The 25,898-nt window shown below is 50.9% G+C and overlaps 1 protein-coding gene and 1 long non-coding RNA gene across 3 annotated transcripts in view; both read right to left on the bottom strand.

The window, feature by feature from the left end:
- The window catches only part of ATP9A (ATPase phospholipid transporting 9A (putative)), a 125,910-nt gene that overhangs the window by 85,457 nt on the left and 14,555 nt on the right, over positions 1–25,898 (bottom strand). For both annotated transcript variants that reach the window (XM_053199819.1, XM_027046627.2), the window contains exons 2-4: positions 9,806–9,950; positions 7,824–7,937; positions 1,967–2,075 (exon numbers count right to left, since the gene is read on the bottom strand). In XM_053199819.1, coding sequence (XP_053055794.1) covers positions 1,967–2,075; positions 7,824–7,937; positions 9,806–9,950 — 368 coding nt within the window. The remainder of the gene's footprint in view (positions 1–1,966; positions 2,076–7,823; positions 7,938–9,805; positions 9,951–25,898) is intronic.
- On the bottom strand, positions 3,216–5,215 carry LOC128311092 (uncharacterized). Its single transcript, XR_008289045.1, has 2 exons — positions 4,614–5,215; positions 3,216–4,369 (listed from the first exon to the last, which is right to left on the bottom strand). It is a non-coding gene; the product is annotated as an uncharacterized LOC128311092 (long non-coding RNA).

Genomic DNA, 25,898 nt, shown 5'->3' with positions numbered 1-25,898 from the left:
GCCATCTGCCAATTCTCCTAAGGATCTTTTCAAGAAGTGAGTGAAGCTAAAGGAGGAGGCGAGAAGGGAATCTGCAGGGGAGGGCAGAAAAATCATTCACGGGAGACGCGATTGCAATATGAAAAGGACCAAAGAAGGTTTGGAGCTGGGACAGATGAATGAACGGAATCCACCTAAATAGACCCACAGCACCCTCTCCAATGGGGCTTTTGTCGGTTGCCTAGCATTTTAAATGTTATAGTCAGAATATGTTATTAAGGGAGGATTTAATATACACGGGCCACAAAAAACACCCTGCGGAGGGGTCTTCTGATTACCCACGTGGAAAGCCCAAGCCACCTGCCTTTGCAAAGACGACACTGGGTTTTCTTTCTCTAGGCAGCAAGATGTCCTAAATACAGTAGTTTAGCCATAATAAAGCATTTTCATGCCAACGCTGCACCCCCCACTTCTCCCAGAGACATTCTGCCAAATGTTAAGACCACCAACTCTGAAAATTATTTAAATGCACCAAAATACCTTCATGCCCTCAGGGGATTAAAAAAAAATGTGAGCCCAAAACATATTCCTCCGTCAATATTAATAGAAAGAAAATAAAACCCTGAAACCGTGTGTGAGCGCCTTGGGGAGACTGAGGCATCAAAAGCAGTTCACGCTCCCTGAGACACCTATCTACCTCCTGGTTTTCAGAATTCTTGACGTCCTGAAGGTTAAACACGGCTTTCATCCACCTCTGCTGCTCCTAAAACATTATCAGTCCCTGAACGGCCTGTCATCTTCAGGGACTTTAGGTAACAGCCTCTTATTTCTGAACACAGCCTTACAGGTTATCTCCTGTAGAATTTGTAGTTGAAACACAAGTTAACGCTGGCTGGATCGGTAGGTGGGTTCTCAATGGGGATATTCAGGAGTTTGTTTGTTTTTAATTCCACCAATTTAAAATGCATGTGCCTCCGGGCGCCTGGGTGGCTCAGTCGGTTAAGCATCTGACTTCAGCTGAGGTCATGATCTGGTGATCCACTGGCCCTGTGCTGACAGCCTGGAGCCTGTCAGATTCTGTGTCTCCCTCTCTCTCTACCCCTCCCCTGCTCACGCTCTGTCTCTCTCTCAAAAATAAATAAACATTAATTTTTTTTTTTTTTTAATGCATGTGCTTTGCAAGGGATTCAGTGCTTAAGGGCTATCTGGTTTCTTCTTTGGTCAGACTCTCCACCTTAAGTTGTAGGATTTTTTTTTTTATTTTTTTAATGTTTATTCATTTTTGTGAGAGACAAACAGAGAGCGAGTCAGGGAAGAGCAGAGAGAGAGGGAGATGCAGAATCCAAAGCAGGCTCCGGGCTGTGAGGCTGTCAGCACAGAGCCCAACGTGGGGCTTGAACCCACCAACCATGAGCTCATGACCTGGGCTGAGGTCGGGGGCTCAACTGACTGAGCCACCCAGGTGCCCCAAGCTGGAGGATTTATAAGATGCCACTCAACAGAATCCTCAGAGATGCAGCTATAAACCTGGCGCCCACTTAAATAAACTAATGTTGCAAAGTTGTGGCATTAGTTTCGTAATGTTGAAAGAGTATCTTTCAAAGCCTCGCTCCCCAGAAATACGTAGGAGAGACTCCTAGCCTCCGCAACCTGCAACCTCAGCACGGACAAGAGGGGCCCCTCCCCTCCTTCCCTCCCTCCCTCCTCAGCCAGCCGGGGGACAGGGTCAGCCAGAGGAGGCTGCCCAACGAATGGGGTTTAAATCCAGCCTGATGCACAAGTCAGCCACAGGCCAGGCTGCAAGAGTGACCCGTGGCAGCCTACAGGGGGAAGCCTGAGTCCCTCCAGGCCCCGGGCACACGTTGGCCTCCCGGGTGCCAGCAGCCGAGTGACTGTCCCACCACGCGGTGTCCACACACCCGCCGGCCCCTGGCCTTGACCTCTGCTCCCTGACTGTCCGCGGCCCTGGGGGAGCCGGGAGGCTGACCTCTGGCTGTGAGCCGGCTGAAGATCTGGCAGTTGACTTCTCTGTCGCGTACATAACATCGGATCTCCTCCACCGCCTCTCGGATGACAGTGACGGCCAGCACGAAGCCCTGCAGAGACAGGGGAGAGAGGGTGAGCCCCGCGGAAAGCGACTTCCCTCTCCTGGTGCTGGGGACAGACAAGGCCAGAGGCCACACGGGACAGCAGCAGGGCGGGTCCTGCCAACCGCCCCAAATGCACCTGCCCCGGCAAGCCCACTTCTCTGACTCCTTCCTCCACACATACCCTGGGGAAACACTGGCTGACGCACACAGACGGGGGCATCCCTACCCACCACCATGGCAGGGTTTCTAAGAGTCAAGAAGGTGGTCGGTCCACAGGCAGTGGCCGAGCGATGGTACCTGGTGACATCTGTACCTCATCCAGCGGACGTTACTGGAGGGGTGTCACAGCCCCACAACAACCCTGCTCTTACCACTGCGGACATGAGGGCTCTGAGGCACAGAAAGGTTGAGTAATCTTGCCAAGGACACAAAGCTCCTAAGTGACAGGCAGGACACTGGCTCCGGAGTCCTTGCCCTTAACAGCCACATCGTTCAGCGTCCAGAGAAACGTGGAAAGGAGATCAGCCAACAACACAGAGCACACCCGGCCCAGTTAAGAAGAGTGAGAGCCATCACTTTTGCACTGACCTCCCAAGTAGGGACATCAACTCTTTGCCACATACAATGTAACCCCGTGCATACAAGCACCAACCGCAATGACCACAGTCTGCAAAGAGTTTCCAATTTCCTTAACCAGTGGCTAGATTCCTACGCAAGGAAAAGACGGGAGGGAGAGGGAAGGGCCAAAGGGGACTCCAGTCTTCTCTGTAACGCTTTCAATCCTTCTAAAGAAAACACATTGAGGGACGAGCACTGGGTGTTGTATGGAAACCAATTTGATAATAAATTTCATATATTGAAAAAAAAAAAAGAAAACACATCGAAGTATTGATTGCATAAATAGATTGCTAAGTGCAATCTATTGCTAAAATCTATTGCTAATTGCTAATAAAAAGAACACTGAAACTGCCCGACCTTTCCTGGGTCAGGTACCTCAACTCATACAAAATTTGGCGGGGGCTGGGGTGTGAGTCACCCTAACAGGAAACCTATTTCCATGCAGATTCCTCCTCTTGTGTCAATAAAGGCAAGAGCATTCGTTCATTTTTCTTACAAAATACCCTTGTCATCTCTCCTTTTCAAGCCTTTTTTTTTTTTTTTTTTTTTTTTAATACAGAAAGCACCATCGCCCTGAAGGTTAGCAGCCGTGATTCTTTGGGGATTTCATTTTTATATTGTTTATCCTGTGAAACAGATGAACTTCCATTCAAAGGACTTTAAATCTCTTAGGTTAATCTAGCCAGAGATGCGCTGCTTTGTGGGACTTCTCCAAGGGCTCGTTTGTCTTTCCAATCAAAGGATTGCTCCTGTTTCCAATCCAGATGCAGCCAGAGCAAGACTGGGACATTCCAGAATGAGAGCTCCAGAGCCGGAGGTAAGAGGAAGCCTGTGGTGGCAGGGCACAGACCCAGTCTGCAGAATGGGCGCCCCTCCCACGCTGCCGGGTCGTTGTTCCGGGCCAGAACCCAGGTGTTTGCTGTTTGTTTTTGCAAATGTTCCCGTTCCTATCCCTTGCTGCTGCGTGGGCCTAGCGAAATCCCCCTGATGTTAATGGCAAGTGTGCACTCATACAAAGACAGGAGCCGTGACCTCCCTGCTGCAAATAAATACCGCCTCCTAAGTTATCCCATCTACTCCCCCTGCCCCGCCCCCCCCAACACACAGTTCCCATTAAACCCAAAGGACCTGCCATCCCTTAGGCTAGAAAATGCTTTTGCTCAGAGATGCAAATGTCATCCAGAAATAAATTCCAACCATCCAACTTCAGAGGTCCTTAAGATCCACGGATATTTAGAAAGAGGCTTTAACAGGGAGGGCTGGGATTGTCTGAGCTCGGAAAGGGACTCAGAGGCAGTGACAGTGCCCAGACAGGCCATTCTGAAAGTGTTAAGCCTCCTTTTGTAAAGTCGCACATCAAAAATAGATTTCCTGAAGCAAAACCAATCTATGAGCTAGACATCAGAAAAGCAGTGCCCTCTGGTTCAGGAGGGATTGACTGGAAAGGGGCACTCGGGGACCAGGGTGGTGGAAATGCTCTGTATTTTGACCGAGGTGGTGTTTCCAGGTGTTGACAAATGTCAACGTATTATCTGTGTATTTCATGGTACACAGATTATATCTCAGTAACGAAAAAATCTAGCTCTTCATACAAACAATTTTAGGGATCATTTCAGCTACCTATTGAGGAATTTCTCCCTCTAACATATCAGTACCAAGAAAAAGGTTATCAAAAGCTAAACCTTGGGGCGCCTGGGTGGCTCAGTCGGTTGAGCGTCCGACTTCGCTCAGGTCACGATCTCACGGTCCGTGAGTTCGAGCCCCGCATCAGGCTCTGTGCTGACAGCTCAGAGCCTGGAGCCTGCTTCAGATTCTGTGTCTCCCTCTCTCTCTGGCCCTCCCCCCGTTCATGCTCTGTCTCTCTCTGTCTCAAAAATAAATAAATGTTAAAAAAAAAAAAATTTTTTTTTAAAAAAAAAGCTAAACCTTAATCCAGACAAGGAACAATGACACCAGTGCCAGAAATTTAAAATTCAAATGAGCGTATTTCCTGAGAATTTCCTGTCCATTGGGAGCAAAAGGAGGCAATTTACTTGCAGGGCTTCCTTTTAATCCTCCCAATGAGCCAAGCAAGTAGACACGATCACGCCTGTTTTGCAGATGAGAAAACTGAGGTTCAAATTACACAACTTCCCAACGTGTAGCCAGGGACCACACCGCAGCCCTCACTCAGCCCTTATCCATAGCTGGCTCTGAAACGAGAGGCCTTTCAGGGTGGTCGGAGACATTTCAAAATGCGTTCTGGTCAAGAACCGGAAAGTGATTCTGCGCACAAAAATCTAGGGGACATCAGCTCTTGTCCCCTAGAAACATGCCACCCACTTCGTCTCTCTTTGACCCCCAAACCTTCTTCTCTGTAGCCCCTGGGAAGAGGCAGGACGGTAAGACCAACATCCTAAACCTTCACAGTGAAAATGGGGCTGTAAGAGAGACCCAGATGCGGAGTCGAAAATGTCAGGACCGCCAGCGGCAGCTGTGACCCTGCCTGCTTCCCACCTGCGGCCACCGTTCCAGGGAAAGCGGGCGGGGGGGGGGGGGGGGGGGGGGGTTCCAGGAGGAGGCGGAGGCCACTCTGACTGCATGCACGGAAGGTCAGGCTTCTGGGAACTCCTGGCATCATTTCAGCAAGGCGATGTGGGCAGGAGCTGGGGAATGGGGGTGGGGAGGGGCACCCCAGTGCTGGCTACTTGCTCCCACCCACCTGGACTGGACCAGAGGGAAATTTTCACTGGGGCGATTTCTGTGTTTCTTGAATCATGTGAACATCTTACCTTTCAAATAACCACACTTTTAAAAGGCATCCCGGAAAAGGCAAGGTGATAAGTTACATTTTGTATACATTAGAGACTAACTTTTTTTACACAAGTAACTTAGGGTTTGACTCTAGATAGGTATGTAGTTAGCTGCTGTGGAACTAAAAACCTCCAATGACGTTGGGGTATTTCACATAAAACTCCAAAGCTTCTAATTCTTGGGCCTGGCAACTCCAGGACCACGTTCACACCTGCTGGAACGGAGCGGACCCTTCCGTTCTGCATGGGACGTGAGCTCCCCGGTTCTCCCGAGGCCTGCTTGTGTCAGCCGGGCCTCTGAGTCTGCAGCGTTCGTGGGTGAGAACGCAACACGCCGACAGGAATGTCTGTTACGCGAGGCAAGCATGTGTGACAAAAGCCTTCTCCCGCTCCCAGAGTCCTAACTCACCCGCAAATGACTCAGGTCGGGGGAAAACTGTTTGCACACCCCCAAAGCACCTTTGCTATTCGTGTGGAAAAACCCAACCCCCTCTCCCTTCTCTGCGCTGGAGCTGCCGGCCTAACCTGTCTGATGACACGGCACTCGCGGTTTATGGCCACCCGGCCACTCATGGGTCTCTTAGCAACTGGCTCCCTACACCGTCCGTGTCAGTGCACCAAATCCTTATCCTCTCCCACCTGCCACCATAAATAAATACATAAATAAAGCCCCACTTCATGTGAAATACACAGCTTCTACCTGGATAGAAAGAGATGTCACTTCCACCCTCTCCACACCCCGGCCACACTGGGCTTCCTTCTGTTCTTCAAATGCTCTGGGCAAATGCCTACCGCAGGGCCTTTGCACTGCTGCTCTCTGTACCTGGGATACTCCCGCCTTCCTATTCAGCCCATCCCCTCCTCGAGATGTTTTCCATGGCCACACTGGCCAAGGCTGCCCCTCTACATCCCCCACCCCCACCTCATCCATTCAACAAATATTAAATGGGCCTGGGATAGCCTATCTGGCCCGTGGCCTTATTCTTAGAACCTCTGCAGGACTTTTCACAATTTGAAATGTTTACTGTCTGTCTCCTCTGAAAACCAACTGGACAGGGGCAGGAATTTTTATGTTTCATTCACCGCTGTGTCCCCAGCACATAGCAGAGGCCCCCTCCCCGCCACCTGGCACACAGTCGCTACTCGATAACCATTTGCCCAAAGGAGGCAAGGGAGGGAATGGAGGGGCCTTCTGGTCAGTTCTGCCTCACTTCAGACACAAAGCGCAAAACCTGGTACTTTTCAAACCCTCCTGCTGGCAGACTCTACAGGGACAGAAAACAGGATCTCAGAAAACAATTCAAATAGCACAACCCACAAAGATAGAAGCCTTGTCCTTCTGGCCTGACACTGCATCCCCAGAGTCTAGAAACAGGCGAGACAGGCCGTAAGCATGAAATGCACAGTTGCTGAAAAAACTGACTGACTGGCTGAAGGACAGAACGAATGAAGGGCCCGGCCTTTACCACTTCACCAGTCCGGCCCCAGTGGTGTACAAAATGCAGCCTCACCATTAAAATCCTGGGGGGGCTTGGGGCGCCTGGGGGGCTCAGTCGGTGGAGCGTCCCACTTCGGCTCAGGTCATGATCTCGCAGTCTGTGAGTTTGAGCCCCACGTGGGGCTCTGGGCTGATCTGAGCTCTTGGAGCCTGGAGCCTGCTTCTGATTCTGTGTCTCCCTCTCTCTCTGCCCCTCCCGCCCTATGCTGTGTCTCTCTGTCTCTCTCTCTCTCTCTCTCAAAAATAAACATTAAAAAAAATTTTTTTTAGGGGCGCCTGGGTGGCTCAGTCAGTTGGGCATCCAACTTTGGCTCAGGTCATGATCTCACAGTTCATGGGTTCAAGCCCCATGTCAGGCTCTGTGCTGACAGCTCAGAGCCTGAAGCCTGCTTCGGATTCTGTGTCTCCCTCTCTCTCTGCCCCTCCCCCGCTCATGCTTGGTCTCTCTCTCTCTGTTTCTCAAAAATAAATAAACATTAAAAATTTTTTTTAATTAAAAAATATAGGGGCGCCTGGGCGGCTCAGTCGGTTAAGCGGCCGACTTCGGCTCAGGTCATGATCTCGCGGTTCATGAGTTCGAGCCCCGCGTCGGGCTCTGTGCTGACAGCTCAGAGCCTGAAGCCTGCTTCGGATTCTGTGTCTCCGTCTCTCTCTGCCCCTCCCTCACTCATGCTCTGTCTCTCTCTCCTTCAAAAATAAACATTAAAAAAATTTTTTTAATGCTGGGGGTGGGGGGCTTGAGGCTGTCCTGTCGCGTAAAAGGCTGCAGATGCTCGGGTGAGAGAGACAAAGAAGCGTCTGTTCCCAAACCCCACGGTCAGCGAACAAACCACGCCCCTTACTCACCAGTGGGACCCAGTAGGTGTAGAGTGCACCAAGTCTCATTTCAGGAACAAACTGAGAGCAGGCAAGAAGCAAGAAATAGAGGTTGAAAAAATACTTGAACTGGTTGAACAACACCTGCAACGACAAGAGAGAGGAGAGAGAGAAGAGAGACAGTCACGGCTCGAGTGATGCACCTGCGGGGGGTCGAGTCCGAGGTGATTAACAGTTGAGAGCGGCCCTGCAGACGAGCACAACTCCCATGATGCCTTTTACGTAGAGTTTCAACGCTCCTGCGTATTGTTTAGGAAAACACATGTGGGTAATCAAAACAGAATTCGTAAAAGTCAAAAAAAAAAATGAAGAAACAAACAATGATACACACGGAAATTATTAACACCAAATTCAAGACAGCGGGTGCCTCTGGGGCCGGGGAGGGCATGCCGGGGGCTTCCACTTTATCTGTGACAAGTTGTTTCTTAAAAACTGTTTTGTAAGTACAGGGAGGCTGCTCAAAATGCTCAGAAGAGGTTTTAGTGTCTTTACTGATCAAGAAAACGAGGTAACCTCTCATCTCCACGATATGATCTCAACACCATAAAACAGAGCGGAATCCTGCCCTGTGTGGAGGCGGGTTGTGGGGGAGCCTCGATGGCTCCCAAGTGCCCTGGGAGGTGGGGGGGGGGGGGGGGGGGGGAGTCTGGCACCACACGCCTTGCCTGGGGCGCTGAGCGGCAATGATGTGTCTCTTGGAGGCTGAGGCAGTAAAGAGCCATTTTCAGCCAACTCACTCTTGCTCAGTCATGGAGATACTGGAGGCCTCGTGTTCCAGACGGTGTAGCCGCAACACGGAAGAGAGTGTGGCCGCTCGGCACCAGAATTTCCATGAAGGAGAAATAAGATTTTTCTTGATTTAAGATGCTGACATTTGGGGGGGTGGGGGGAGATGTGGGCTGAACGAAGCAGTGAAGGCAGTCAGAGTTGCCCTTAAAAAAACATTCAAATTGACCGTAAGCCACAGCATTACACGTTTGTGTTTCTGGAACCTCTCTCAATAAATCAAACACTCATTTTTTTTTTTTCTTTCCCCTTCCAGCACTGAAACCGATCACTGCTGCTGCTTCTAAAGTCAGCCAGTGCGTGTCGGGTAAAAATAGGCATTCAATCCAAGCACATGTTGGGAGGCGGGGGAAGGTCTGTAGAGCTGAAATCCACAGATTGGCCTAAGCTAATGTGGAAATGCTAGCACCAGGACTCCAGAGCACAAAATATCAAGTAAGCACATCCAAAATATTCATTAGCAAAAATGCCAACAGCAATTCCTTCTGGATGGTAGGATTAAAACTTACCTTTAAAAAAAAAAAAAAAAATCTCCATACTTGTATCTCCTGAATTTACTACGCTGAATATGCGTTTCATGATGACAGAAGGGATACTTTAGGCAATGATGGGATTTTGGTTTTTGTAGATTTTTTTTTTTTTTTTTGGTATTTTGGTGACAATGCTGGGTCCCCAAAATATCTTTTTCACTCTTGCCCCTAACACACCAACTAAATGTGACGTTATTCTAATGGATCAGGTGGCGTCTCAAAGCAAAAATCTCAGAAGGCAGCCCGCCCCTCCCAGCTAGGTACTCAGGACACAGGAGATGGACAGGCAGCGGCGAAGGCAGCCCGGAAAAGACCCAGGTTATCCGGCCACAGGGACGTTTGTCTTTTTTCTCTTTTTAAAAAATATTTATTTATTTTTGCGAGACAGGAAGGGTGTGAGCGGGGAAGGGGCAAGAGAGAGAGAGAGAAAGAATCCCAAGCAGACTCCCTGCTGTCAGACTCGGGTCTCAAACTCACCAACCGTGAGATCATGGCCTGAGCCAAAACCAAGAGTCGGCCGCCTACCCGACTGAGCCACCCAGGTACCCCGGGGACCTCGGTCTTCTAAAACCTGGTACCACCACCCACATCCGGTGTGAGAAGAAAATAAAGGCTGTGGCCTCTGCCCGTACGCACCCCAGGAAGAAAGGTGAAGACGTTGTACTTCTGATTGTTGATGACATTCCGAGGGTACCTCTGGTCCCTCTTCTCGGGGTGCCCCAACCACACAGTGCGGGGCCTGGGCTCCCCTCCGCCGCAGCATCTCAGCCACTCACAGCACCTGTGGGAAAGACACAGCCACACCGTCAAGGCCACGCCCACACCTGTCCACTTCTCTCCGAACGTGTTCCTCTAGAGCAACTTTACTGGGTCAGGACAACGGCCACGAATGGGACTTCATCATCATGAGAGGGGAAAACAGAGCCAAGGCTTCTAAGAAGCTGTGGTCCAAAATACGCTTTGTCCGCAAGCCCAGATTACTTACGTCATCAAAGTGTAAGATTCATTTTTAAAAGGAGATTTAAGTTAAAAAGTAAATACAGAGCAACACATTACCTCTACTTTACATTTTGCTGATGAGAGAGGAGAGCCCACAGCAGTTATAATACAGCACCCACGGAGAACCCCATTCAGATTTCTACCTCAATCTGTGTCTCTCAAATCGCAATTCTAATCACCCCCCAACATGTCTATTTGCTTAAAAATAAACAAAATAAAAAGTAAAGCAACCAAGTGCGCCAAGATGTGAGAAACCACAGAGTCCGGCCTTGAACGACTTCCGTCTTGCTAGAAAACCTGGTGTCTTTCCAGCATGCTGCCCGGATCCACCAAGATGACCAGGTAAAGAAGGGGAAGAATCTCTCCACACCCGGATCTCCTTTGAGCACAGCCCAGAGGAGCCAGCCAGGAAGACAGCCCCCAGCTGCCTGGGCTGCCCTGCGAGGTGGGCACATTCGTGCACTTGCTCCCAGGCGGCCCGCACAAGGCAGGGCAATCCATGTCCGGGGGAATGAAGCCACTCTTGAGAACACCTGTCCTTCCGGAGAGCCCAAACACAAGGCAGAAACCCCAGCCCTGCCACCCCCCCCCCCACCACGTTGCCAAGCGAAGTGAAACCAAGCAGACAGGGAAATGATGACTTATGTAATTGCAGGTCCACCACGGTCCTCCCTTCTTCCCATCCTCCTATGCGCCAGGCAGGCCCTGGTGGGGTGCTGGGGTACAGAGTGGAGCAGACTCAGCCCCCTGGTCATCAGCAAGCTGCCTGTCCAGATGCTCAAAATCCCCATGACAAAACACAATGCTCTTCCTTAAAAATAGGATCTTCGGGGGCACCTGGGTGGCCCAGTCGGTTAAGCATCTGACTTTGACTCAGGTCATGATTTCCCAGTTCGTGAGTTCAAGCCCGGCATCAGATTCTGTGCTGACAGCTTGGAGCCTGGAGCCTGCTTCTGCTTCTGTGTCTCGCTCTCTCTCTCTGCCCCCTACCTTACTCGCACTCTGTCTCTCTCTCTCTCTCTCTCAAAAATAAACAGTTAACAAAAAATCAAAGAAATACAACTAGCATCTTCATTCCAGTAAATCGGTGCTCAAGTGGGGCATATGTGATCAGGACAGGTTTTACTCCTAGTAACTCATCTGTGTTGGCCCTGTTCTCGGTTGTCCAAAGGCCAGAGACACACGCAGGCCTGGACCAGAGGGACCCAAACCGCTGCTGTCTGTGTATAAGCAGCACCCGTGCTGGCCATCGGTGGACACTCGCTAAGTGCACACTGAAGGCAGGAAGCAGGAAAGAGAGAGGGGGAATCACTTGACGGGGAGCAGACCTCTGGGTTAGTGGAAACCGCGGTCATGACTGACCCCTCCGTGATGTGAACCAGCACCCCTCTCCCCATCCTGTAATAATCCTGTAACGATGGCTCCCGCAGTTGAGGGTTTCTAAGCGAAAGCTAGAGAATGACCTTAACAAAACCATCAGGTCGGCTGTTCACATGAGTTTTGTCTGTTTTGTTTTAGCAGAACGCTCTGCACAGCAAGCTGCCAGGTCGGGCCGCTCGTCACGTAAGCCGCAGACGTGTGCATGTGCACAAAGTAGCAGGAGGGTCGTCGCAGGATGCATTGTGGTGGCAAAAGATGGGAGAGGGGCTCGGTGTGGTTCATTCTCTGTGAAATTCAGAACAGTAAGCATTTATCGAGCGTCCCGCTGGAACGAAGGACAATTTGGTCCGGGAACCGATGTTGGAGCAGCATCCTTGCTCCTTTCTCACAGCCCCACGACAAAACAGGGGTGAGCGTTCGGCACAGGCTAAAATAAAAACTTTGTGGGAGTGCAAGCTGGTGCAGTCACTCTGGAAAGCAGTATGGAGGTTCCTCAAAAAACTAAAAACAGAACTACCCTAGACCCACCAATCGCACAACTAGGCATTTCTCCACAGGATACAGGTGTGTTGTTTCGAAGGGACACACGCACCCCCATGTTTATAGCAGCACCATCAACAATGGCCAAAGTATGGAAAGAGCCCAAATATCCACCAATGGATGAATGGATAAAGAAGATGTGATGTATATCTATATCTATATCTATATATCTATATCTATCTATCCATACACACACAATGGAGTATTACTCGGCAATCAAAAAGAATGCGATCTTGCCATATGCAACTATGTGGATGGAACTGGAGGGTATTGTGCTAAGTGAAATTAGTCAGAGAGACAAAAGTCACATGACTTCACTCATATGAGGACTTTAAGAGACAAAACAGATGAACAGAAGGGAAGGGAAGCAGAAATAATATAAAAACAGGGAGGGGGACAAAACAGAAGAGACTCATAAACATGGAGAACAAACTGAGGGTTACTGGAGGGGGGATGGGTGAAATGGGGAAGAGGCACTGAAGAATCTACTGCTGAAATCACTGTTGCACTATATATGCTAACTAATTTGGATGCAAATTTAATAAACAAACAAATAAATAAATAAAAGCAAAACCAAAAACAAAACAAAAAACTTTGTGTCACCTGAACCAAGCACAGTTAGCCCCGAGGCCATGTCATTTAGCCAACTTGACCTCATTTATTCACTTTCACCTGCACTGGACATAACCCGCACACGTTCAATACACGATCAACCTGACTTTCAGGTCAATAGCATTTACTGGACACGTACCAACAACAATAACATAAGACCAGCAATCACTGCTTCTCTTTGGTCCCCTGCTCATTCACCTACTTACTCTGTCTTGTGTGTTCGGCGTGCCGGGCCCTCACCTGGACACTGGGCATTCAGGAGTGAACAAAACAGACAGCTCTTCCCCCTCTGGAGCTTATTCTCTAGTGGAGGGAGGGAGACAGGGTACAACCACCCAAATTAAATAAGGCCTGGGCAAGCAGGGTGGGGGGGGGGGGGTGGAGGCATGTGGCTCAGGGAGACTGGATGGTCAGGGAGGCTGGTGTGACAGCTGAGCCGGGGGACAAGCAGCAGATGCATGCAACTGTACAAAGGAAGCACAATCTGGACAAACTGGAACGGAAACCCAAGATCCAGAGGTGGGAGGCAGCCTGGTGCACGTGCTCATGGAAAGACTGGTGTGGCTGGAATACTCCAACCCCAGGGGAGCAGGGCAGAGGAGGAAGGGGCAGCCAGAAGACATGGGGCCTTGTCTGGGGCAGGGAGTCTGGAGTCTACTCCATGCACAGCGGGGATCACTGAGGGTCACCGGCAGGGGCTGGCCTGATCCGACTGACATTATTAAACGGTCTTGTCTGCCTGCTGAGCAGAGAAGACCCTGCAGTGGGCAAGAGTAAGAACAGGTAATAAATAGCTGTGAGGTTGTTTTTTGGGGTCATGATGTGTTTGAATATTGATTGGGGTGATGGTCACGCAACTCTGTGAATATACTTAAATCTGCTAATTGCACACTTTCAATAGGTGAACTGCAGGGTACGTGAACCGTATCTTAATAAGGCTGTGTGTTTACCCCCAAAAAAGTGGAAACGGGGACTGTTTAGCAAGCTACTGCCATCATCCAGGCAAGCAGAGACAGCCGTCCAGACTAGAGTGGGGCAAGCGGGTACAGAGTTCCAAAATGTTGCAGATGTAGAAATGCACCCTCTTTAAACAAACATAAAAAAAAAAAAAAAGCATTGTTTCATGTACCGTTCACAACAATCCTACATGGTGTGTAAGAGCACTGCCCCCATTTTTTTTCTTTTTCTTTTTTTTTAAGTTTTTCCATTCTTGAGAGAGAGAGAGAGAGAGAGCGAGCGAGCGAGCTGGGGAGGGGCAGAAAGTGAAAGTGGGGCAGGCACAAAGAGAGAGAATCCCAAGCAGGCTCAACACTGTCAGCACAGAGCCCGATGCGGGGCTCAGACCCATGAACTGCGAGAGCACGACCCGAGCAAAAACCAAGAGTTGGACGCCCAACCGACGGAACCACCCAGGGGCCCCTGCCTCCATTTTCACAGTGGAGACACTGAACCCGAGGGGACTCAGTGATTTCCCCAACATCTACACTTCACTGGCTCCGCCTGAGCAGGGGAAGCTGGCCTTAAGCCCAGGCCTGTGGGATCCAGATCCTCAGCGCCTGAGAGCCCCCTGCGCCGCCATTAATGGCCTGATCAGCACAATGATTTCACAGCGTTTTCCTGGGCTTTCATCTCCTGAGGTTGGAAGACACCGTAGGGGCCAACGAGAGCCGTGGCCGCCTGCCTGCGCACTCCTCGGGGCTGTGCCTGCCCCACACCCACTCACCTTCACACCTGTTGTGAACTTTCCGCCTCTCGGCTCCACGCACAGCCACCCTTCGATACCTGCTCTGGGATGACAGACGTAGGTCCCTTCTGCCTCTCCCGTACAGTGAGCACAGTGCTGAGCTTTCACAAAGAGGGCCCTGGAGGGACACCGCTGGAAGACAGGCTCTCCTGTGCTGCCCAGGCAGCGGCCCAGGGGATCAGTGGCACGGGCGTGAGGCCACCCAATGGTGCTCTGCCCAGCCCCGCGCCCAGGACGTGCTGTCCCTTGGAGTCCTCCAGGCCCCGCCGTGGCCTTGTGGAGACCTCCCCGGGGCCCTCACAGTAGGGACATCCTGTCTCCTCTGCACCAGCACCCTGATCCCTTCACCCCCAGGCTTGTCTTCCGAGGTCCTCCTGTCACTGTAGCCCCAGTGTCCCATTCCCCCGGCACAGCCAACGTGTCAACCACCAGCTGTGCCGGCCGCCCCACGTGCACCCTGGGGGTCGCTTTCTGCTTGCCCCGTGCCTGCAGAGCAGCTCCTGCCCTGCCTTCCAGCAGCCTGCACTCGCCCGTCTCCACCTACGTCTGCGCCCCAGCCTTGGGGAAGGGCCCCCTTCCAAACGCATCCTTCTTGGGTCCACTCCCTTAGCCTACACTACGCCCGGGTTTTCTTCTCTAATTATCCTTTATCATCACTTATTAAGGCAATTCCCTCCATCTCTCCACCTGGGTTAGCTGGGCCAGACCCACCCCCTAGCCCCAGGTGTGGTGAGCACACGGATCCAGGCGTGGCCGAGCAGAGCCCCCGATGTGGCGAGGGGCTCAACAAAGGGCAGCAAGACCCCGGCTGAGAGTCTCACCAGAAATACTAGGAAAGAAGTGCCCTTCACCGCGACGTTGCTAAGGTGGCAGAAAAGAAGTGTGGGGCTGCAGGTGGCCACCTTGTCCTTCTTTAGGGGACAGTCGGCCTGAGAACGAAGTCACGAGGAGGAAGGCAAAGACCACAACAGGTTCCTGACACCCTCAGGCATAGGTCGGTCCGTCTGTCCACGCCCTGGGCTTTTCTGTCTTAGGAATCAGTTCGTCGGTTTCATTTTACTTTCGCTCAAGGCAGTTTTAGCTGGGTCTGTGTTAACCACTGCCTCAAACCTCCTGTCTGCTATTCCTGGCTACCACAGAGCTGCACTGTCCTTGAAGACACAATCCTATGGGTTCTGTGTGTCTCCAATCCTAAGCTTTTTTTTTTTTTTTTAACATTTATTCATTTTTGAGACAGAGAGAGACAGAACATGAATGGGGGAAGGTCAGAGAGAGAGGGAGACACAGAATCAGAAGCAGGCTCCAGGCTCTGAGGTGTCCGCCCAGAGCCCGACGCAGGGCTCGAACTCACGGACCGCGAGATCATGACCTGAGCCGAAGTCGGACGCCCAACCGACTGAGCCACCCAGGCACCCCATCCAATTCTAAGCTTTTAAAGGGTACAGTCAACACCTTCCAGCCTGCATCCTATTACCCTGACCTCACTGCTCGGACTTCTCTAGCAGTGCTGTCCGATGGGGTAGCTTCTACCGCATGTGGCTATTTATGTGTAAATTTAATTAAAATGGAAGAGGGCCACCTGGCTGGCTTGAGTTCAAGTCCCACGTTGGGCATGGAGCCTACTTAAAAAAATTTTCTTTAATTTAAATTAGTTAATTAAAATCGAAGAATTCAATTCCCTATTCCCGCTAGCCACATTCTGAGTGCTCTATGGCCACATGTGGCCCACAGCTAGGGACTGGGCTGTGCAGATTCAGAACGTTCCAGGCATGGCAGGAAGTTACACTGGACAGCGCTGCTTAGAGCATCCCTTTCTAGACATCTCCTTCCGCCTCATCTTTATGCGGTATCAGTGCCCAGGACACACACAGGAACATCGGTCAGCAGACCTCGCAACTGACAGAAATCAGGCTAAGAGATTTTCATACACACATGGTATTTCCTACAATATCCAACCATCCCTACCTCCTACCGTCATGGTACAGGCTAAACTTGCTTACCTTAAACTAGGGTCAATTTTGGTCCCACCCCAGGAGTACTTGATGATGTCGAGACATTTTTGGTCGTCACAACTGGGGAAAGGGGTGTCCAGTGGGGGTGGGGGTCGGGGATCCTGCTAAACGTCCTACAGTGCACGGGGCAGCCCCCCAGCAGAGAATGGTCTGACCCCAAATGCCAGCAGCACCCGGGGTTGAGATCTCCTGCTCTAGATTTTATTTACATAAATTTTAAAGGGAATTTCTTTCTTTTTTTTTTTTTTAATGTGTATAAGTTCATTTGTTTTGAGAGAGACAGAGACACGGTGAGCAGGGGAGGGGCACCAAGGGGGGCGACAGAGAGAACCCCAAGCAGGCTCTGCACCACTAGCTGTGGAGCCCGACGCAGGGGCTCGAACCCACGAACCATGAGACCATGACCTGAGCCCAAATCAAGAGTCTTGGGCTTACCAACCAGACAGAGCCACCCAGGCGCCCCTAGTAAACTGTAAAAGGTAACTTTGTAGTATTATCATAAATGGAAAACCAGTATCACTCCCCATAAACACAAGGTAAACATCAAAAATCAACACAATGAAAAGCAAACAATGTTACTAAATTCAAACTGGATGCAGTGTCTCTGAGCCTCCAGCCACTTCTCCCCGTTCTAATGCAGAGATAAGCAAGTGCCGGCTCCTAAAAAGTGGCCCCCACCGGCTTAGAAACATTGAAGGAAAACTGAAAAAGGAAGTACGTACCCTACTGCATGTCTCAACGTGATTTAGTTCCTGTCCATGAATTGCATGGACCTTTTCACTGCTGTACCTACGTATCTGCCTGCCCATATTTGGGGAACTACTGTCCCGCGGTAGAAGCTTTGGGCTTGGTGGCAAATTTATAAGCCACCACATCCCCACCATGCCCCAACCCCCACCCCATTCCAAACAGAAGAGATGGCAGCCAGGCTCCTTCTCAACATCTGCGTTTATACCTGTGACTCTCGCTACCCCTGGAGGCTGCCACCCCACCCCATCGGTCTAGAGCACGGACCACAGTCCCCTGGAGGCCCCAGAGGGGCAGCTGCCTGGCGCTAGTTGTGGCCGCCACCACCCTGGCACCCTGGATTGCTGCTACTGTTTCTTAACACCAAACCAGGCTGTCACTTGCCATGACGAAGTAACTCCTACGTCCCTAGGGTGAGGGGTTACAAGACAGGATTCCTTAAGAATGAGAAATTACTGGAGAGACTACAGAAGAAGTAAGGGGTGAGAGCCACAGCTTGGAAACAGCAGGCCCATAAGGGGTAGAGTAGGAAACGCCAGCTTTGAAGTCAGACGGACTTGGGTGCAAAGCCCAGCCCAGCCCAGCCCAGCTCCACACTGGCTGTGTGGCTTGGGCCTCCTCATTTTCTGTGATCCCCACTCTTTCTCTCTATAAAATGACAGTAAGATTGCCTTGCTGAATTACTAGGATTCAGGACTTTATATATGAAAGGGATAGGACAATACCCAGCACATGACAGGCATTCCCTTAACGGTACATATATGTTACTTCTCTTAAATTACCTTTCCAGATTAAAAAAAGAAAGAAAGAAAAGAAAATGTGAAACAATGTTTTTACCTGTTGGCAGCAACAGCTATTCAACTAGGTTAAGATGTAAGGCTACAAATAGTTTAGTTCACACTGCTTTTAGCTTAGACCATTTAAACAAAGGAAACCTAAAGTAAATTTTTCTTATGATCTGACTAAAACAGACGAAGGTCTTGCTGGAGGACAGCCCGCTGACAAGACGTCAGGTGGTTTCACACAATCTGGCCGAAAGGCAAGGGAAAAGCCAAGATCACAGAGGGAAGCTCCAAGGGAACAATGTTTCTGGAAAAGTAACTACTGTAACAAGGAGCTGCAACCCGAAGAAATGAACATCTCAGCTCTGGGTGTAACCACAATCCGTGGGCACTCAGTAAATATTTGCTGAATTGCCTGCACAGTGTTGCTGAACTTTCCTAAAGCCAGAGTCTGGGAAGTTGTAGTCTCTGTGTTGACACCAGGAAGATCCAGGAAGAATGTAAAGAAAGGGGCGCCTGGGTGGCTCAGTTAGTTGGGCGGCCGACTTCAGCTCAGGTCACGGTGTTGCGAGTTAGTGGGTTCGAGCCCCGCGTCGGGCTCTGTGCTGACAGCTCAGAGCCTGGAACCTGTTTCGGATTCTGTGTCTCCCTCTCTCTCTGCCCGTCCCCCATTCACGCTGTCTCACTCGCTCTCTCTCTCTCTCAAAATTATATAAAATTTTTAAAAAGATTTTTAAAAAAGAATGTAGAGAAGATTAAAAGCAATACGGAGTTGGCTAACTTGACAATAATTATATTAAAAATAGATAAATAAATAAAAGCCGTATGGAAAAAACAGTCTACAGCAATGGTCCTCCACAGGGTGGGAGGAGTGGGGATTTGCCCCATGCCCGGGGGACACGTGGCCATGTCTGGAGACCCGTTTGGTCACAACTGCAGGTGCAGGGAGGTACTCCTGGCATCTAGCGGGTACAATGCACAGGACAGCCCCACACAGAGGACCGTCCAGCCCCAAATGCCAATAGTCCTGAGTCTGAGAATGCTGGCCTGGAGCAGCACTGCCTGGTACATTTCTGCAATGATGGAAATGTTCTCTCAAGCCACATGTGGCTGTTGAGCGCTCAAAATGTGACGTTTACAGTTTATTCCATTAATTAATTTAAACAGCCACATAGGTCTGTGTATAGCATGCTGGACAACAGGACTGGAAGAACGGAACTCAAGCTGTTAATAAGCACAGATGCCTGGGGAGTGGGTGCTAGAAGGCATGGAAAGGAAGGTACGAGGGAAATTTTTGCTCTGTGTTCTAAAAACATGTAGGAGGCTTTTTTTTTTTTTTTTTTTTTTTTTTTTTTTTAACTAGGGCAATATAAACTCTGAAGTCAGGGATACCTGGCTGGCTCAGTTGGTAAAGCATGTGACTCTTGATCCGGTGTGGTGAGTCTGAGCCCCATGTTGGGTGTGGAGATTACTTAAAAAAAAAATAAAATCTTGGGGCGCCTGGGTAGCTCAGTCGGTTGAGCATCCGACTTCGGCTCGGGTCATGATCTCACAGCTTGTGGGTTCAAGCCCCACACTGGGTCCTGTGCCGACAGCTGGGAGCCTGGAGCCTGCTTCGGATTCTGTGTCTCCCTCCCTCTCTGCCCCTCCCCCACTCACGCTCACGCACGCGCGCGCTCTCTCTCAAAAATAAATAAATGTTAAACATTTTTAAATAAATTAAATCTTTAAAAACTAAAAATAAAAATAAAATCTTAAACCAGAAAGAATGCATAAAAGGAAGCTAGTTCACTGAAGCCTGAATGTATCTCTTACCATAGCAATGGCCACATCAAAGGAAGGAAAACTGGCTGGAGGAAAAATTGGGTCGTATCAAAGGAAAAGGCCAAGTCAATGTGGCAATTTCTCTCTAGACAGAAACAGATCCTCTGATCTAGCAAGTCCACCTGGAGGGGTGTATCATATAGGGGTTCTAGTATGGGTGAAAGACACAAGGATGCTCACAGCCGCAAGAAAGCAAAACCCTGGAAATGAACAAATGCCCATCAGAGAGGAACCACCACGCGACGGACCTGCAACAATCAAAGAGTGAGGCTGATGCACACACTGACCGGGGAAGACCCAAGTGATGAAGGGGGAGGGAAAAAAACCTACAGCAAAAGATATGCAATTTATCATGCCATACTTTGATCAAAAGAGCATAATAATATATAATGGGGAAATAATACTGAGAAACAAATACACACACACACACACACACACACACACACACCAGACTGCTGACTCCGGCTCTCTTGGGAGAAGGGGGCAGTCACGGGTGGGGGCATCTGTCACCGTCCCTAGTTCTCCGACCCGGGAAGTCTTTCCCTGCGGGTGCCCTCCTGCTCAGGAGTGCAGGACACCTCTCACAGAAGGGTGACTCATGCTGCACCCTGCCCCCACCATGAGTCAATCATTGTGGACTCAAGTCCAAGCCTGTCACCTTTCATCCCAGGTCCTTGGTTATCAAGCCACTGACTACAGCCAAAGCAAGTGAGCTCAGAACTCTGCTGTACTTCTCTCCAACGTCCAACCCCTCTGCAAGACTCATTCACATCAGATGTCCTTGGGCAACCCGCTCTCCCCCTTCTACGTATCCTTCAAAAGCCAAGTCCACGCTCTTCACAGAGAGAAGAGAAAGCAGCTCTGTTCTCCCTTACGCTCAAACCTACAGACGCCCAGCAAGCAACATACAGTAATAAGTGAAGAAAAATAAACATGGGGTCCAGTGGGACAGGGCACACTGCAGAGCCCAGAGGTGTGGGAAGGGAGTGGCCATCCTACCTTGACCAAGATACACCCTCACACAAGCCTAACACGACAGACCGTAAGATTCTTCACGACCAAGACAAAAAGCACAGATTTTGAAGCCCAAACCCTCGGTTTTTAAATGTTGGTAACTGATGCAATGTTTAAATATTATGCAAAACTAAAACCACACAGAGGTATCAGTTTTTACTTAGCATGATAACCAAAATCAAAAAGCTTAATAACACCTGTGTTGGTCAGGATGGGCAAACGGACACTTTTACTGCTGGGGGTGGGGGGTGGGTCCAAATCAGTAGAACCTTGAGGGAGGGTAACCTAGCAACAGCTCTCAAAATTACAAATTTACATTCTCTTTGACTCAGTGATTCCCCTTTGAGATATTCCAGACGTCCTACCATGGCCACAAAGCCTTATGTTCAACGCCATTCACCATAACGCTCTAGCAATAACAAACCATTGGAAATAACCTAGACATCCACCAGTGATAGATTGCTTAAAAAAAAAAAAAGTGTGATAAGTCTGCTCAATGAAATCCTTTAGAGCCATTTCTTCAAAAAGGGAAGGAAAAGGCTTTTTATGCACCTGCTACGGAACAGGCCCAGCATGTACTATTAAGTAGAAGAAATACATTGTACTGTGCAACATATGCGAACAACTGCATAAAGAAGGTAAAACTCTGTGTGTGTGTGTAAATAGATAAATGCAAAACACATGGGCCTTTTGGGGGGAAATGGTTGAAGATTCTCTAGAAGGACACAGAAGAAATTGGACAGTGGGTGCCTCAGGAGGGGTACAGGGTGGCTAAAGTGGCGGGGGGAGGTGGAGGGAGACTGAGTCAGCAATGGACACAATTCCGTACCTTTTAAACGGTGAAGTTAATTTGCAAACAGTACAGAAAACCCCACCCTGCGGCCCACGCAGCACGCAGCTCTCCGTCTGCAGCTTCGGATCTAGGCCGCAGCCCGGGGGTCGGACACCAGAGCCCTGGTGACAGTGCTCCTCTCACACCCCAGACCTGGCACACAGAAGGCGCTCAGGGCCTCCGCGTGGATGCAGGGAGGGGTGGCCCCTGGGCCTCAGCACCCAGAGACCTTCCGCCTTAACCTCCTGCGTCTGCGCTTTGTCGGGCTATTTGCTCGCAGGTTCTAACACGGGGCTGGGGCCCCAGCACAGCCGGCAGTACCGGTCCCTCCAGCCTCGCCAGGGTGGCTCCGGGCGGGAGAGGAGGAAACGCAGCCCCGAGTCCTGCAGCCCATGAGGACAGGCCCAGCAGCCGGTGCAGCTGCCCTCCGAGCCAGCACTCTGCCCCCCCCCCCCCCCCCCCCCGGCGTCCGGGGATCTCGCCCCACGGTAGGATCTGAGCGCCGCCTCTGAACGGGGAGGGTGGGGAGCGGGGACGACAGCGCCCTGGGGAGGAGCCCCGTGATGGGGACACAGCAGGAGCACGCATCGAGGGTCCCCGCGCCCGGCCGGCCGCCTGGTTCCTCCCTCCAAGCTCGCTCAGCTTGCGCCGCCACTGCCCCGCCCCTCGTCCTTCCACCTGCCAGGCGCCCGTGGGGGGGGGGGGGGGTCTCGGCCTTCAGGACGCGGGCTCCCTCCCCGCCCCCTCAACCGCGCGGCCCTACCCACACGCTCGCTTTCGGGAGGGGAACTCACTTGCCCAAGGCCATGGGGCCAGGGAGGGAGCCCGAACCCGCACCGGGACAGCCCGGCTCAAATCCGCGCTCGCAACCCCTCAGGATGCCGCGCAACCAACCCGCGGGCCGCTGTCGCCTCGGCCGGGGCCCCTTCCCTTCCCGGACTCTGGCTCCCGGCCCCGCCCCGGCTCCCGTGGGGACGTGAGCAGCCACTGCACCGCCGCGCCTGGGCGTGGCTCTGGCGCGGCCGCAGCCCCGGGAAGGCCAGGGGGAGGCCGCCAAGGGCGTGGGCTCGCGAACCGCCGGAGCGCACCACTCCGGCCCCCTACCCGGAGGTCGCCTCTGGCCGCAGGTGGCGGCGCGGCGGAGGGTCGGGCACAGTGACGGCCCAGGTGGGGAAGGGCACTCGCCCGGTGGCGCGCGCGGCCACGCCTTTTCCGTTACTGCGGCAGGGGGATGCCAGCCCGGGCCCCCAGAGGCCTGTGCCGCACACCTCCGCTCTTTGCAGGGAAGCCAGACGTCCCTGCCCTTGGCCCCGGGGTCTCCGCACAGCTTTTCCCGGAGCCACTGTACGCACGGGAAGAGTTTCTCGTATTCAACAAATATGTGCCTGGTGCTCCCAAAGGTAGCAAACTGACGCTTGGCGTGTAAGGAGCGTCTCAACCACCCAGGGGCTGCTTCTGCCCCCCACCCGTCCCACACATCAAGAAACATAAATAGTAAATCTGTGGTTTCATTTTTTCATTACTTTTTCAAAGTTTTTGACACTTTTTTTTTGAGAGAGAGAGAGTGTGCATGCACACACGAGTGAAGGAGGTGCAGAGAGAGGGACAGAGAGAATCCCATTCAGGCTTCACGCTGTCAGCACAGAGCGGGAAGTGGGGCCCAAACCCATGACCCGTGAGATCGTGACCTGAGCTGAAATCAAGAGCCAGACACTTAACCAACTAAGCAAGCCGCGAGCTCCTGTCTTTCTTTTCTTAAACCTTCCCAATCTCACTGGCACCCACTGGACAAAAGGCATAATGAAAACGGTGGTGGGTGAAGAAGGCCATCACCTGATCCCGACCCTGGAACACAGGGCAACTCTGGCTCTCTCAGGGCACAACATGGCAGAGCCCTTCCAGAAAACCCCTTAGTAAAACACAGTTACAGCCCCTGGACATGTGGTCATATGTTCCATTTAACCCAGTGACCTGGAGAGTCTAGCCTATTAAAATGTTCTGTTCTTTCCTTCCTTCCTTCCTTCCTTCCTTCCTTCCTTCCTTCCTTCCTTCCTTCTCTTTCTTTCTTTCTTTCTTTCTTTCTTTCTTTTTTTCAGTTGATTTATTTTAAGGGGCACCTGGGTGGCTCAGTCGTTAAGGGTCCAGCTCTTGAATTCATTCTTTCTTTCTCTCTTTCTTTCTCTCTTTCTTTAAGTTGATTTAAGGGGCACCTGGGTGGCTCAGTCGTTAAGGGTCCAGCTCTTGATTTCAGCTCAGGTCATGATCTCTTGGTTCATGAGTTCGAGGCTTTGCACTGGGCTTTGCAGTGAGAGTCCACTTGGGATTCTCTGTCTCCCTCTCTCTCTGCTTCTCTCTCTCTCTCTCAAATAAATAAATAAACATTAAAAGAACAACAACAACAGAAACTGTGCCTGGGGCAGAGTAGCTGCTCACAAATACCCAGTGAACAAACAGCAATCCTCTGAAATGTACAAAACTCACTGCTGAGTTTCCAGTTTTTCTCCGGGGCAGTAAGCACTGCTGTTTTGAGAGTCACCTTGCAGACTGAGCTCATCCCCACCCAGACAAGTCACTTCTCAAGCTCAGGGGTCTGTGCCTCCCTCAGCTTTCCCTTTATGTGTCTTTGGGGAGCCTCTGGTTCAAGGGCCAGCATTCAGAATGAAAACATTTAAAAAGTAACAGCAGGGGAGCCTGGGTGGTTCAGTTGGTGGAGTGTCTGTTGATTTCAGCTCAGGTCATGGGATCCAGCCCTGCCTCTGGCTCTGTGCTGAGTTTGGAGCCTGCTTAAGATTCTCTTTCTTCCCGCCCCCCCCCAATCAAATTTTAAAAATGTATTTTAAAAAAGTGAAACTAAAATAAGAAACAACTTGTGAAAATAAAGGGCGTTGGTTAAAGCAAATTAGCCACAGCTACTCAAAGAAATAGCATGTTGCCATTAAAAAGGTAACTTACAAAGTACCTCATGAGACAGAAAAAACAGTAGGAAGCAAAAACATGGGTTATCATTCGTAGAACATTGTACACACAGAAACAAGGCAGGGAGAAAACAGCACATGGTAGGTGTTGGTGTTATGGGCAGTTGTCTTTGAAGGGAAAGCCAACACCCGTGTTCGACTCCTCTCTGCTCTGTAATTGTTCTTAATACACATGCGCTCATTTTACAATTGAAAGAAAATAAATTTTATATATTTTTTACCCTTCTCTTGTAATGTAAAACCACTTAAGAAGGTGTTTGGGGGGCGCCTGGGTGGCGCAGTCGGTTAAGCGTCCGACTTCAGCCAGGTCACGATCTCGCGGTCCGTGAGTTCGAGCCCCGCGTCGGGCTCTGGGCTGATGGCTCAGAGCCTGGAGCCTGTTTCCGATTCTGTGTCTCCCTCTCTCTCTCCTCCTCCCCTGCTTGCACCTTCTCTCTCAAAATAAATAAATAAACTTAGGGGCGCCTTGGTGGCACAGTCGGTTAAGCGTCCGACTTCAGCCAGGTCACGATCTCGCGGTCCGTGAGTTCGAGGTCCGTGAGTTCGAGCTCTGGGCTGATGGCTTGGAGCCTGGAGCCTGTTTCCGATTCTGTGTCTCCCTCTCTCTCTGCCCCTCCCCCGTTCATGCTCGGTCTCTCTCTGTCCCAAAAATAAATGAACGTTGGAAAAAAAAAAAAAAAAAAAGAAGGTGTTTGGTCAGAGAGGAAAGCCACCATGAGGGGACCATTTTGCCAAGTTTAGGCTCAGGGTTACCATGGCTTGGCTAACCTCTAAGTTTACAGCTTACCCTCAGATGGAGAAAAGGCAGCCTGTCTCAGATGAACCATAGAAGACACACTTCTTGCGACAGCACTACTCTCACGAGGATGGCTGAAATGAAGGAGACAGACAAGACCAGTGCCAGCGCCCAGAACTCTCCCGGCCGGAGAAGCCCAAATTAATACAAACACTTTGGAAAACTACACGCAAATATACCCTAGGGCCCAGCAAAGCCACATAATACATGTACCGACAGATATGTTTGAGCACTATTCCCGACAGGCAAAACTGGAAATGACCGAAACGTCATCAAGAGATGAAGCGGGTGCCGGGGTGGCTCAGTCTGTTGAGCCTCCGACTTTGGCTCAGGTCATGATCTCGTGGTTCCAGGGCTCGAGCCCCACCACTGGGCTTGCTGCTGTCAGCACGGAGCCCGCTTTGGATCCTCTGTCCCCTCTCTCTCTGCCCCCGCCCCACTTGCATTCCCTCTCCCTCTCAAAAAATAAATA

The sequence above is a fragment of the Acinonyx jubatus genome, chromosome A3 (genome assembly GCF_027475565.1).
Source record: "Acinonyx jubatus isolate Ajub_Pintada_27869175 chromosome A3, VMU_Ajub_asm_v1.0, whole genome shotgun sequence".
Lineage (NCBI taxonomy): Eukaryota > Metazoa > Chordata > Mammalia > Carnivora > Felidae > Acinonyx > Acinonyx jubatus.
Note: the sequence above shows the minus strand (reverse complement) of the source record. Positions and strands in the feature narration are given on the sequence as shown.